The following is a 14,169-nucleotide window of genomic DNA, read 5'->3' as shown; positions in this document are numbered from 1 at the left end:
CTGGCCATAACTACAACATCCCCTGCTACATCATCCTAATCCCCTCCCATTCCCCTTCTTCCTAAAAATGACAAGTCTGGATGCAAAACTAAACGCGGGAAGGAACCCCGGCCAGTTCTTCCTCTTGCCCCTTCTCCTCTAATCCCTGCTAGCCCTCTCCAGGCTTTGCCTGGTGCCTCATCACAACCCCCCAGAGGTACCAGGTGCTGCGGGTCACCCCCCGAGGCCTCCCGTGTTTGCTGCGGAAAGGCTCTCAGGGAGCGAGGAAGGCTCAGGGGACGGCCCGAGCAAGGAGGGAAGAGCCTCGCTTGCCGCCTGCCGTCAGAAATCTGAACTGAAGATCGCCGTGATCCCGACACCTCGGCCAGCAAGTGCAGGCCTGGGCTCACGCCAGTGTGCAGCCAGCAAGACCCCTCCTCCCGTCGCTGCACACCTCCCCTCTCTGACACGAGGGAGCCCAACTGCATCTTCAAGGCACCACGACAGAGTTGTGACTTCCAGCTGTGCACCACCAACTGCCTGCACAGGGAAACTTCATTACAAACTCCACCTGCCCTCTACAACTTTCCAGATGGCCTACATTAAGGGAAACAAGGTGCATATTACTTACGAAAAACAATAACCTGTATTTATGGTTTGACTCTAAGCCATAATTCAGTGCCAAAGCTCAGCAAGTAAGTAAAGAAAGAGCTTATGCTTTTAAATCACCTGCAAGGCTTCAGGCCACTCTTCTAGCAGAAGCTTTCCTGCTGCAAGGTGCAAGCCTCTGTTCTGGAGGAATAGAAGGTTTCACCAGGAGAAGCTGTCACACCCACACACGACATTGTAAGGAAGAGAGCAAGCCACACAGGTGCCAATGACTGTAGCTATAAGTTATTTATTCTGCAAAATAGAGGTATCTTCTATGGAGTTGAACACTGGAATCACAGCATTATGAACTGAGTTGTGGAAACATTATGACAGCACACACACACGCAGGCACACACGTGTACACCTACACACGCACACACACGCAGACTTCGTACGGGCCCCACTCCTGCACGATCCACATGGAGCCCTCTCTGCACCTTTATTTGCAAAAACCTGCGGTGAGGGTTGCATTCAAGACCCCTTCCCCTATTCACAGGGCTTCCCAGGGCGGGTCAGGATTGGGAACATGGCACAGGCAGCACGTGTGTAGTGCACAAGACCCCCTGCCCAGTGTCCAGCACATCCTGGAGAGGAGTTAGCTCTGGGCAGAATGCAGCCCTCAGCGGAACACTCTCACTCTCGCCACAGTTTTTGCCCACGCAGCTGAGCACAAGGTGTCTGCAGGAGGCAGACACATGTTAGGACACAGTCAGTGCTCCCTGCTCGCCATGGTCCATGTTCCAAAGCCGGTAAAACTCTGCAAAATCCACATAGGGCTCCACACGCCCATCCTCATCTGGCTGGAGCGAGTGGGTGGGGCGGGAGCGGAAGAGACCTCCATCTGAACTCGAGCTGCTGCTCTGCGTGTGAGTATTGGTTGACTGCAGCGTCACAGTTGGGCTTTGGCTAAGGAGGGAAAAAGAGAGAACATAAGCATCTTTATTCTACTCCATCTGATGCATTGGACAAGAAAAGCACCAGAACAAGCACCAGTTTCTTCACAGATCAAGCTATCCTAGCAGACAGCTAAAAAGTTGCAGTCACTTGCTCTATGAGAGCACTACAAGTGTTGAGAACTGATTGGAATTGACAAACACCAAAGGTATCTGATTCACATTAACTGTAAGGCCTTAAGTACAACCAGGCATCTGAGGAACAGAGGAAGCAGAAAAAAACAGGCATGCACTCTGCTGGCCTCCCCATACCCAGAACAGTACGAGCTTTACGGGAAGAGTCTGGCAGCAAGGAAAGCTATTCTTGCGTGCCCTGTGCTGCAGCCAAGGCAGCTCTAGTGCGTCAGCCTCATTGTTTCTGGAGCTACAGAGCACAATACCCACAGCGCTTCTTCACTGGGCAGTGTGCACACACCACCCTGTGCCAAGGGCTCAACATAAACCACAGCCACTAACTAGTATGACACTGCAGAGTGGATCCAAAGAGGACCCAGTTCTAAGATTTATCCACTTTTTTTTTTTTTTCCTGGGCTCTGCCTATAAGCAAATAAACTTCAGCAGAATAGCCTCCCCAGGAGCTTTACAGGTGACCCACAGAGTCCCTCTTCCTTACTAAAATGAAGGGCATCCACAGTCCCTCTGTGCACAGCACCCAACACACTTGGCACATGAGATCCAAAGAGAAGGGCTGCTCACTGCCAGAATGCCTTCCACGAACAGCAGCAGATGCTGCTCCCAAGGCATGCTGCCAGAGCTGGCTTCAGAGCTGTTGCCTCACTCATTCCCACTCCTCACACAATTGCTTTCCAGCTAACACATTATGCTGGCTGTCAATACTGTTAGTGGGGGGGGAGCACATTCCAGATAAGGGAATGACTGACAGGTAACTGACAGCTGTCTCTGCTTTTCAACCACTTTATACAGTGTGAGGTGCAGGGAAAACTGTGGGTAGCAAGAGAGCAGGACTTTACTTAGTGAGGGTGGGGGTGGCTTCATCCAGAGTTGAGCTGCTGTGGGCACCATTGACCATCTGGCCTTGAGAAGGCATGACAAGAGACAGCGTGACACTTGTCTTGCTTGTGCTTTGGGAGCTGGAATATGGCACAGAGACTGGGTAGACACGGCCTCCTGAGAAGGGAGAAAACAGAAGTTACAAAATGCAGTTCAGACATGAGCAACTGGGGGTGCAGCACAGCAGCAAAAAACCCCAAGAATTTATATCCAAATGCCTTTGATGCTGTACTGTATCCTGTCAAATTGTCACAGATTCCGTATCTCAAAAGCCCATCATCTGTTTAATATAAAAATTCCTTCTACACCAACTACTTCCTCTCCCAATGTGAGGTGAGTGCTGGATCAATCCAGAGATCTTATCTTCCTCCCCCCCATTTTGTTTCATTCTCTCCCCAACACACCTTGTGTTGGTGTCAGCGTGGGCTGGCTCATCTCACCCAGGGGGTACCCAAAATTCCTCACAAGCAGCGTCATGTCTTCGTGACGGGGACAGAACTTGGACCGCTCCCCACCACTGGCAAAAGTGTCACAGTGAATGCGCTTTACCCGGTCCACTACTGCTTGTGCCACAGCATCCAGTGACGTCTGCTTGGCAAACTCTGTGGCTATCATGGCTGCAATTTCCTGAGCAGAGAAGGAAAAAAAAAAATCACCAGAAGAAAGATTTCTAGGAGATTTTGGAGGAAACCTTTTCCTGCCATCTGATCTAAGAGTTTTTATGGCAACTAATCTGACTGCGATGCTTACCTGCTGAAAATGTGCCTTTGTGCCTTGAGTCATCCCACTCCCTTTAATGGGCTACTCCTAAGGGACAGGCAGCTGCCTAGAAGAACTGGCTTGGCAAAGCAGCTCCCATATTATTAAACTGGAATGGGGTGGCACAGGCATTCAGCCTGGCCAGCACTGACAGAACAGATGAGGAGTTCAGCCTGTATGAGAGCAGCTGACACCGCTGGAGTGAGTCAATAGCCACGGGAATGTTTCCCTTGTGAGCAGGCTCACCTGGTTGGCCTGCCCAGGCCCATGAGCTGCCTCCAGTGCTTTATAGAGCCCTTCGGACATGAGCACCAAGAATCCTGTCACCCCATCCAGTGAGTGCCCTCCGTGGATTTCAGGCTCTGCTATGATGGGCTTAGATTTAGCAGCACTGGAAAGAGACAGTAATTTAACATTTAATGGTGACATAGTAGGTGAGAATGGAGTGATCATGAAGAAAAGGAGGGCTTGAAACCCCAAAAGTTGACTTTTTCTGACCTGAGCAGTTCAATATCAGTATAGCCGTATTTGACTTTGTAATCTCCAATGCGCCGAGTGCTTTCCTGCCCACGAATAGTTCCCACTTGTTTTATTTTCCCTGCATCCAAGCCTGCCAGATTGAAAACCAAAAATGTTTCATTAACTTTGTGAAACTTGCAGAACTTCCTCTGAGAAAAGAAATATCCACAGCTACATAGGACTGTAAGACAAAACGAGACACCGAAGAATCATCAGGAACATATAAACATCATCAGAACCATCTAAAAAGGGAGAAAAGGAGTAGCAGTTTGCTGTGTTTCAAGGGACACCTTTTCATTAGTTCCAAGCTGGGAAGGAGAGGGAAGGAGGGAGACACACGCAGCCCAACAGGCATACTCTAAATGCAACAGCTGGCCCTGAGACAAAGCGCACATCCTGCTCCTAAGCCACCAGCAGCAGCTGGCCTGGGTGCGCAGGCATTTGGCAAAAAGGCAGGGGAACATCTGCATCTGTCAGCTCTGGACTGTGTGATGGGAGGAGAAGGCAGGAACGAGGAAAACATATGTGAAGGATTCTGCTTTTTCTTCCACCTGTAATTGGCCCCTGCTCCTAAGCTCCACATGACAATTTCAGTAATACATTAGACTGCAGAGAGGTTGTGGAATCTCCCTCACTGGACATATTCATGAACCTGTACAACATACTCAGGGATGACCCTCCTCGAGCAGAAGCTTGGACCAGATGAGCCAGTTCAACCTCACCCATGCTGTGATTCTGAGAAAAGACCTACCTACAAGAGGCACTGAATTTGCTCAAGTGCTCAAATTCATATGGGCTTCTCCTAAAATAAGAACAATGATCAGTCAAGTATTTATTTAAATAAACTTATGGGGAAATAGCTCTGGCAGAGGCTAGGAAGTAATCCCATCTTGCTGCTACTATTTGAGGCAGGACTTGGAGCAGATGAGCCACTTACCTGATCTGTTGTGGCAACCCCCCTTTCCTTATTATACCTAGAGCTATCAGCCAGAAAACATTGAGATTTTATCTAGGGATGACTGTCCTCAGTACAAGGTGAAGGCAGGGGTCCAGCTGAAATTCTCCCTTTGAGTCAAACCAAGCCTTGTTGCACAGATGGCTCTGCACCTACCCCAGCAGTAAGACACAAGTCCTCCATCTGCTGCAGACCACAGCTGACTCATCGACACGGCCCGGCTCATTTGCCAGCTCCTGGCAGGGGGGTACACGCCATCGACAGACACAAACAGAGGGAGGCTCACAGGACGCCAGAAGGGTCATGTCTAAACCACAGCAACTCTCCCAGGGCACCGAACAAGCTGTGATATGCTGGCTGAAGGACCACAAAAGCACAAGACCTCTCCCACTCTTCCCTCAAGACAGGGGTGGCACAGGCAAATGCTATCCACACTACCTCATCTCTATGCTTCAACCTAGCCCAACAACAACCTCCCTTGGGCCCCCAAAACAGCCTGTGTGCACTGTCTTGTTCCACAGGATCTTCGTTCTGCTGGGGCTGTAGGCAGGAGCACCAGTGCTGCACCAAGTTAAGACTGGTACATCTAACAGATCCCTGTTCTCCTATGGACTGCAGCTAAATTCTGCATTTTTAGCAGTAAAAACACAGTCAAGAAGTCCCTTTCCCTGGATTCTTGTATTCAGTCTTCTGTTTCATGGCACATATCCCTAGTGCAGGAATAGGAGTAAAAGTGAGAATGAAAGAGAAATAGAATAAAACAAGACCTAGCAGCAGAAATTACCACATCAACAGCCTCATGTGGTAAGAATGTATCTGCCAGGTGAATCTAATGAAGAATGCCACCTTAGATCTACCTAAATAAAAGTACAGCACCCAAGTATCTCAATAAGAAGAATTTGGTACTAGCAATCACACAAGTGGTCTGGGTTAGCTCTAGACCAAGAAAGAAAACATGTCAAACACTGTAAAGGAAAAGGGAAATTGCCTAAGGCAAAATGTCAGCATTAAGACTTCAACAGTTACTGATGTGAGAGCAGTAAATGCCAGTGCTTGGCCTGGCTCTGTCTGAAGTGAAGCTGCTTTTTTTCAGCAGCAGCTTGTACAAAGGCATATTGAAATGTACCATCCTGAGGGTGAGGCATCACACAGAACTTAAAGCAGCATAACTGTGGTCTGCCTCCACAGGAGCCGTCATACATTGTCCGCTTCACTTCTACCCTCTGGCTCTGTGCTTCCACTCCTGCCTTCCTATCGACTACAGCAACAGCTGGAGCACAAATCAATGCCAGTTTGGCAGCTGGACACAAAACTAACACTCCAAACTTGAAACAAAGGCATAGTTTTCTGCTGGGTCAGTGAGAGAGCTTACTCACTCTGTAGCCCCAGAATGGCTAGAAAGGCACAAAAAGAAGGCACTGAACTTGTCATCTGAAAACACGGTAAGCTTCTTTTTGTGGTTATTTATTGTTCCTGTGGCTTGAGTCATTCTTGGTGCCCCAGATAAACAGCCATGCGATGTTCTCAGCTAAGAACACAAAATCCAAATACTCACCCAGCTGAGAGAAGCGAAAAAGTTCATCCTCATTCTCTGTTGTATGGTCCACGTTGAGCTGAGTCACCTGCAGCCCATCCACCGTGGACTTGCATAGCAGTGCCCGGTTGGTACCTGCAGTGGGAGCAGCGAGATGAGGCACCAGATAGCTCTGCCGTTAACAGGGAGAACATATCCAAAGGGAAAAGGAACAGAGTGGGGAATAAAGACAGAAAAGAAGAGAAAGGCTCATGTACTGTCTCATCATGATCTCCAAAATGTAACCTTGCTAGCAGCATAGTGGGTCTGCTAGGCAGCTCTCCACCCAGATCTGAGCCGGTACCTCCCAAGAAAGCTCTGTATTTCTCAGAGAACCTGCACTACTCCTCTCAACCCGTTTTCCCTCTGTTCTTTGGCCATACACACCACATCACCCAACATCTGCAGGGATGAAGAGCCAGGCTGATTTCAAGTGCTTGTATAAGTAGCAAGCATATCACTGCTTGGCCACAGACCAAAGAAACTGTCCCCCACATTCAAATTTCTTTTACTTCCTAGAGCCCCTGCCATCCACAGGAATGCTGAGACAGAGCCACTGACAAAAACCAACTCACCCACATTGGCAATGTAGAGCTTGTTGTTGAGAACGACAGCCACAATAGCCATGGCTCCTCCAGAGATCTCCTGCTCTACAACCTTCAATCTTTCCACAATCTTCTGGTACTGAGGAGGGAGCTGGTGGTGAGGAACACCCTGGAAGCCAAAATGAGGGAGAAGCTTAAACACACAGTCCACAACACAGAAATCACAGCTGGAATAAAAATTCTGTAGGGAGGGGACTCATCCTGACATGCTTTGTGTCATGCCTGTAGAAGACATATAATTTTTTTGTTCAATCCCAGTGAATGACACAGCTTTGATATGGTTCTGGAGAGGACAGTCCAGTACACCTGAAGAACAGAGCCCATATGTGCCCAGATGCCATGTAAATTTGAGGCCCTGCCTCTCATCTGCAAGGCTTTGTCCTAGAAGAGCCACATGTACAGGCTGAACTCCTCTCTGTGATACACTCAGTTCCTTATTCAGATAACCAATGATAGGTCTAAGCAGTGCCAGTATGAACAGTGGGAACTCTGCGATATGGACCAAGGCACTTGCCTCACTTCGTGCAAGTGTCCAGAAGAGAACCACAGAGAAGTAACTTTCACTTACAGCCTCCCTTGGATCAAACTGACTAATATGCCCAAACCTCATCCAGCAATCTGAAAGGTGGGATCTCCAGCAAGCTCTGCTCTTAAAGTTCCATTACCTCTGGCAGCTGAGACTGCAGACTGGCCTTCTCTGCCAAGGCATCATCAATGGACTCCAGGAAACTTCTTTCCACCACATCAAAAGCCTAAAAAAGACCATAAAGAGAAACTAAACTCTTACCCAACGCCTACAGACCTTTGGGGCTACCCATCCTCACCTCTCTAAGATCAGCTCATAAGACTGGATGATCACTGTACATACAGACATTCAAGGATCACTACAGCATATCGAAACACAATTGTTTCAGCACAACTAGTTAACAACTTGTAAAAACAATCCGCAACAACTCAAAACAGCAGACAACACCATAAAAATTACATTCACAGCAGTGTCAGAGACCTATCTGATCTTGTGTGTTAATCCTGTCACTCAAGAAAGTGCACTCACAAATCCATCTCCCCACACATTAACTTCTCCCCTTCACTCACTGTCATCTCCTCCACAGGCTGACTTGTTCCTACATGTCCAGTGAAGACTGGCTGCAGCTTCCTGGAGAGCTCTCAGCACTGTGCTGACGGAGCCAGGGGACAGATGGGTATGAGGTGGGAGTGAAACAAAGCACTACAGATGCTCAGGATGAGTGCAACTGCAACCACCAGATGTTTCCAACCCTCACAGAAACCAGATGCTGCTCCCCCGACGGCAAAGTGGAGGTGGGTAGTGCGAGAAGCAGGAGCTGCTCCCACTCAAAGCTTCTTTACCTGCAGCAGAACTCGACGCACGTCAGCATCGCTGTGATCTGCATGGAGCTGGCCCAGCAGCAATTCTGCAGAGAGCCTCTGACCCACGAAGTTGGTGACTCGGTTGCCATCATAACCATTGAAGACACCATAGAGGTAGCAGTTGTTCTCACTCCTGCCAAAATGGGAGGAGTGAGAAGCAAAAAGGTCACAAATGTCTGTAAGACACAGATACAAGTAGCAAGTTCCCGGAGACACCTCTTGCATGCTCAAGTGCCATCCTCTTCTTCCAAGTCCTGTGGGACAATACCTGTTTTACCTGGTCTTGTGCCAGCAGGAGTCGGTGTCCCGGGTGCAACCCACTTACCTGAATTTTAACCAGTTATCTTCCAAGGGGTGACCCTCTGTCCCCTTGCCATCTGCACTGTAGGAACGGTTTGGAGCTGAGCCCACTCCAGAGAGATGGCAGGATGGTAAGTCATCTGTCCAACTGGGCTGTTGTTCCTGGCAGACAAGAAGAGGGAAGAGACCATGTAAACCCCAAGCAGTGTGAAGTGAGGATCGTAGTCCAGAACAGGTTACCAGTCCACCCCCACCCTCTTCTCAACCCTTCTCCCTCTGCTAACTAGGAGCACAGCCAATAACTCCATATTTCCCTGCTGCAGAACAGGATTGCTTACCACATCCCTTCCCTCTGACGCTGAGCTCTGGCTGCACTTTGGCTCTTGCTAACAAGAAACCAGAAGCGAAATCTGCATGCAAGTTTTACACTCCATACAGCACAGCACTAGCTTAGCTATTCCTATGGTATATCAGATCCTCACGCACCCGTGGCACGGGAGCACAGGGAAAGCTCTGGATTCTCCCAGGACTACTCACCCAGGACAAGGGGCTGGGGCCGGCTGCTGCAGCCAGCAATTAGAGAGACATCCCTGGGGCCGCCATCTCCCTCTCGGCCTGCTTCAGAAGCCAGCTGCCCCCTCACACAGCGGGGCACCCCGCAGCCCGCAGCACTGGCACGGCCCCCGCAGCCACCTGTGGCTCACCGTGCGCTGCAGAGCGGCCGGCCAGCCCAGGGTGCGGATCGCTGACCACGCAGGGACCCCCGCAGGCCGAGACCCCCTGCCCTGAGGCGGCACAGGGGGCGAGAGCGCAGCAACCCACCGCCCCGCTGCGGGGGGACCTCCCCTTTCCCACACGGCAGCGCGGGGGGCGGGTGAGGAGGAGGCCCGGGGACTCCCTCGCACCCACCTGGGGGGTGCGTGTGCACGGAGGGGGGGAAGGTGCCACTCACACTCTGCAGCAGACTCCTCCTCTGCGCCGCCATCTTGGAGCGGGAGCGGCCGCCTCCCGCCCGCCCTCCGCCGCCACAGCTCGGGCCCGCTCAGGCCCCGCCCCCGCGTGAGGCGACGCCGGGCAAGGTCCGAGGGAAAGCCCACGGAACTGGAATGGTTGGGAATTTACCTGTCGTTACACCTTCCTCCTGGTCTGGGCGGAGTGCAGGCTTCTCCATTCCTTATCTGTGGCCTTCAAGTTGTGAGAAAGAAGCACCTGTTGGCTGCCACTGCCAGCGTGTGTGTGTGGAGGAGGAGGAAAGAGGGGCAGGATTGTGAGGATCAGAGAATGATGGGATCATCAAGGTTGGAAGAGACGTTTGAGATCGTCCAGTCCAACCGTCCACCCAGCACTGCCACTGTAAGCCCTAAGCCACATCACCCAGCGCCAGATCCAGATGCCTCTTAAACACCCCCAGGGATGGTGACTCCACCACCTCCATGGGCAACCTATTCCAATGCCTGACCAACAAACATAACAGTGGGAAAAAAATTCTAGCATCTAATCTGAATCTCCCCTGTCTCATCTTAAGGCCATTTCCTCTAGCTCTCTCACTGCAGGCACAGTAGAAGAGACTGGCCCCGACCTCACTACAACCTCTTTTCATGTGCTGTAGAGAGCGATGAGGTCCCCCCTGACCCTCCTCTTTAGACTAAACAAACCCAGCTCCCTCAGCTGTTCCACATCGGACGTGTTTTCTAGATCTTTCACAAGCCACAATTGTTGCCCTTCGCTGAACCTGCTCCAGCATCTCAATGTCCTTTTTAAAGTGAGGGGCCCAAAACGGAACACAGTACTTGAGGTGCAATTGGTACTGTGAATCCTGGATCCCATGAAATGGGGTCACCCTGGGTGCCAGAGAGCCCTGGTTGAAAAGGTTTTCTTAGCAGTGCATCATGTTCCAAGCAACCTCTAGGGAAGACTCAGCCCAGGTACCAGCTCTCAGCTGCATCCTGTTCCATAGACACCACATCCCTGGCATCCACGTGTCTCAGCTTGGAGTCTGTCTCCTGCCCTTTCCCTCTCTCTTTTGCAGGCTGTAACAAGGATGTAGTTGGACCGTGCCCTCCAGGGAAGCAGTGGGAAGGTGTCTAGAACAATTGACAAGTGGTTCTCAATACTCACTGCAGTTTGGAGCAGTTTTTAGTAGTCTCGAGTCAGGCACAACAGTAAAATCACTTGTGTGCCTGCCTGAGCAAAATCAAGAGATCACTGATTTTGCTCTTGTTTAAGATCCTTTCTCGGCAGACATAGGCTGTTTCCACTGTATCAGCTCAGCTGGGGGAGGAGGGAAGACAAAAGATTCAATCTCATTGCTTTCTCAATATTATAAGTCAGCAGAAGAGCCCTCCAGGAGCCTGAATGGCGTATCTTAATGTGAGTGATGGCCAGCAGTCAGGCTGTGGCAGCGGCAGCTTGGGGAAGAGCCCTGTGTGCTTCCCTGTGTGTATTGTGGCTGCAGGAGCTCCAACATGAGAGACGTGCAGTTTCAGTCATGGGTAGCAGTGCAGTCGTGGTGAGGGTGGGAGTGTCAAATAGTCTTGACTTCCAGCTGTGGCTTGATACGCTTATAATGACATCTTTGTGGCAGATATATTTGATTCAGATGCACTTCAGAAATAATTGCCAGTTAATTAACCTCATTCTGTGGAATGATGCCTTTTGCTGCAGGGGTTTCTGCCAGATGATTCCAGCTTCCTTTCCTGTAAATCCTTTGTCTATTGTTTTGTTACATCTCCAAAATATACAAAGATTACAGATCCTTCCCCTTCATGCGAGGCTCACAAATATACAGACATTCAAGCAGTGTTAGGTACACAGGCAGAATTACATTTTTTAAAGCTTATATTGTGCAAAGATAGAAGAAAATGCTAAATTTAGAACCTGGGTCTACAAACAAGTTTCCTCAGGTTTAGGCTTCTGTATAAGCTTGGTCTCAGTGATGTCATTCAGAGTATTCCTGTGGGTAAAGCTGTAAATAGGTACAAATAATTATAGGAACAGGTATGAAGTCTACATTAGAAGTAGGATGGACAGATTTAGTACTGACAAAGGTTTGTTTTCTTGCCAGTATCAAAAGAAGAATTCCTGGTGCTGCAGAAAAACGCATAGCACAGCATTGTCCGTGTCATGAAAAAGCTACAGGCAAGTGTCTTTGCTTTAAAACAGGACGACACTTCTTCAGCATTGCAGCAGCAGCTTATGGTTATTTAATGCCATTGAAGGCTGCAGTCATGCACCTTGATGAGCACAGTCAGACTCCGTCCTTGCTCAGAGCAACACTGAAATCAGCAAGGCTTTGGGTGTGCCCAGAGACTGTCAGCATGCATTGCATTGCAGGACTGGGAATTCAGGAGTCATTTCTGTCTTTTTCTATCCATAAGTGAGTCCTTTTGAGACTAACAAGAGTAGAGTCTGTGTGAGAGTGCGATAAGGCAGAATGTGAAGTCAGTGAGAGAGCAAAACAACTTTCCTAAAGATACAAGATAGAAAATCTGCCACTTTCCTTGTTTGTACAATGGCTTGTCACCTCTTGCAGTTAAAAATGTGCCCTGTTCCTAATTTAAATATCTGGCTTCAGCTTGTAGTCACTAATCTTTGTCATTTGGGTTTATTTTTTTTTCTGCCAGTTTATGCTGGAACACAGACCTGCTGCAAAGCATTTTTTTCTTGGTGAGAATTCTTGTGCCAGATTCTGCCTGGATACTCCTGTGGTTCTGTCACTGAGCTTCTGCCCTAACCTTGAGTGAGTCAATTAATTACTTCATCTGGAAAAAAAGTGAATAGTCGGATTTAGCAAACGAGGCCATTTGCAGCATTAAATGCATGTTTGTCCAGCAATTCACAGTCCTCCAAATAAAAGTGTTACAGGAGCTGGTGAGCTGCTCCATGAATGTCTGCTCACCAAAAGCTTTATGCAGCACTTGGAAGATTAAATACAGCACCAAGTTTCTGTTGGCTGTATTGACCAAGCTTATTTTAATCTTCGCTTATGCTTCTTACTTTTTGCAAATCCTGTCAGAAAATGCCATGTGTATTTCCATGCAGCCAAGATCTCCCCAGGAATGAAGGATATTGGTCACTGAACCTCACCATCCATGCACAAGTAAATGAATTATATGATTCACTGGTTACCAGATATACAGCTCCCCCTCTCATGTTAAACTCCCATATTTCTGGTTCCTCCCTCTCTCTGTTTTTTTAATTATTCTCTCATTTTCTCTGTCCCCAGTGCTAGGGATTGTGCACACAGTATTCCTGGTGCCAAGCTGTACTGCTGCCTTCCTGTTTTTATCAAAGCTTTCTCTGCAGGAAAGGAAGCATGGTCACTACTTGGCTGCTGGATGAAAGATGAACAGCATGACTGAGCAACGTGCCATGGGGAGCAGGGAGCTTGGGGCAGCCCTGGCACAGTGCTCTTGCAGGTGCTCAGAAACCGGGAAGCATTTACCGGATTGCCGGCAGAAGCCATCACATCATTTAGTTTCTCTCTACTGATCATGTGTGAGATATGTTCAGGGGGATTTTTTTTCTGTTTTGATGATAAAGGAGGCTGGGGCTGGAAAGGAAAGCAGTGATTTTTGGCAAAGCTTGCAGGAGGTGACATGGAAAAAAGGAAGGGTCTCTCTGACAGAGCCAGCTTTCCACACTTGCTCTCTTCCTACGGCAAGCAGAAAGGGGTGGTGGGGGGTGGCGTTGCGAGGCCTCACACAGCTCCACCCCGACGTCACCTCATCTGCCTTTACCAACCTCAGCCTGATGCTTCCCACAGGTACAGGTGCCCTAATGCTCCTCTTCGCAGGCCACTGTTTTGAGGCATGCTGGAAGGGCAGAGAAATAAGATGGGGCAATAGAAAGAACAAGTATTAAGGAAGGAAAGCTGGAAACAACAGATTCTTTCCCCCAGCACCCTCTGAGAGCTGGAGAGCCAATGTGCAGACCTACTGCCAGAGAAAGGGAGAATGATGAAGGTGTGCTGATCCCCCCAAGAGAGAGTCAAATACGACTGCAAAACAGAGTCTGTACAATTTTAGGCCAGATGGATTTTTGAGGGAGGGAAATGGGTTGTTTCACATAATTTTATTGAATTCCTTGATACACTAAACAAATTTTCATCTGAGTCCTGGGATTATGTGAACTTTAAAATAAAAAAAGAAAACAACTTTATAACAGAATTGTTTCTAGATGTCATGGCTTCAGGGAGAAGCTTCAAAACATGACTCATAAGCATGTGAAATACCAGAAAGCAAAATTAAAGAGATTTCAAATTATTAGAAAACACAAACAAACTAGTAATGTTGGAGTCCTATTCATCTGAAATGCTTGCTTTTGGCAACATTTTGTCTCACCAGTTTTTAACTCTACTTGTTGCCAACACAGACATTTGCCTTTCCGTGGGCTCAGTATCTCCACAACACATCCACCCCAAAAGCTGTGACTGTAGGAAGGGTCTTTGTCCAAACAAAGATTAATCATGAAACA

General features: G+C 48.8%; 1 protein-coding gene across 1 annotated transcript; it reads right to left on the bottom strand.

The window, feature by feature from the left end:
* Positions 1–853: 853 nt before the first annotated feature.
* On the bottom strand, positions 854–9,754 carry TAB1 (TGF-beta activated kinase 1 (MAP3K7) binding protein 1). The gene is made up of 11 exons (XM_032105279.1): positions 9,647–9,754; positions 8,720–8,856; positions 8,374–8,527; positions 7,671–7,757; positions 6,976–7,114; positions 6,383–6,496; positions 3,852–3,963; positions 3,600–3,744; positions 2,999–3,221; positions 2,555–2,711; positions 854–1,536 (listed from the first exon to the last, which is right to left on the bottom strand). Exons 1-11 carry the CDS (start codon positions 9,677–9,679, stop codon positions 1,329–1,331), a joined length of 1,509 nt encoding a protein of 502 aa, XP_031961170.1. The 5' UTR covers positions 9,680–9,754; the 3' UTR covers positions 854–1,328.
* Positions 9,755–14,169: the final 4,415 nt, after the last annotated feature.

Source organism: Corvus moneduloides, chromosome 4 (genome assembly GCF_009650955.1).
Source record: "Corvus moneduloides isolate bCorMon1 chromosome 4, bCorMon1.pri, whole genome shotgun sequence".
In the NCBI taxonomy this organism is placed as follows: domain Eukaryota; kingdom Metazoa; phylum Chordata; class Aves; order Passeriformes; family Corvidae; genus Corvus; species Corvus moneduloides.
The sequence above is the reverse complement of the archived record's forward strand: the minus strand, read 5'-3'. Positions and strand labels throughout refer to the sequence as shown.

Bases quoted from the DNA above. Each gene is read 5' to 3' on its own strand.
- TAB1 (XM_032105279.1), bottom strand. From the start codon at position 9,679: ATGGCGGCGCAGAGGAGGAGTCTGCTGCAGAGT. The intron at 8,857-9,646 runs GTGAGTGGCACC...CTTGTCTGCCAG, and splicing joins GGAGGAGTCTGCTGCAGAGT to GAACAACAGCCCAGTTGGAC. The intron at 7,758-8,373 runs GTAAAGAAGCTT...GGTCTTTTTTAG, and splicing joins TGCGTCGAGTTCTGCTGCAG to GCTTTTGATGTGGTGGAAAG.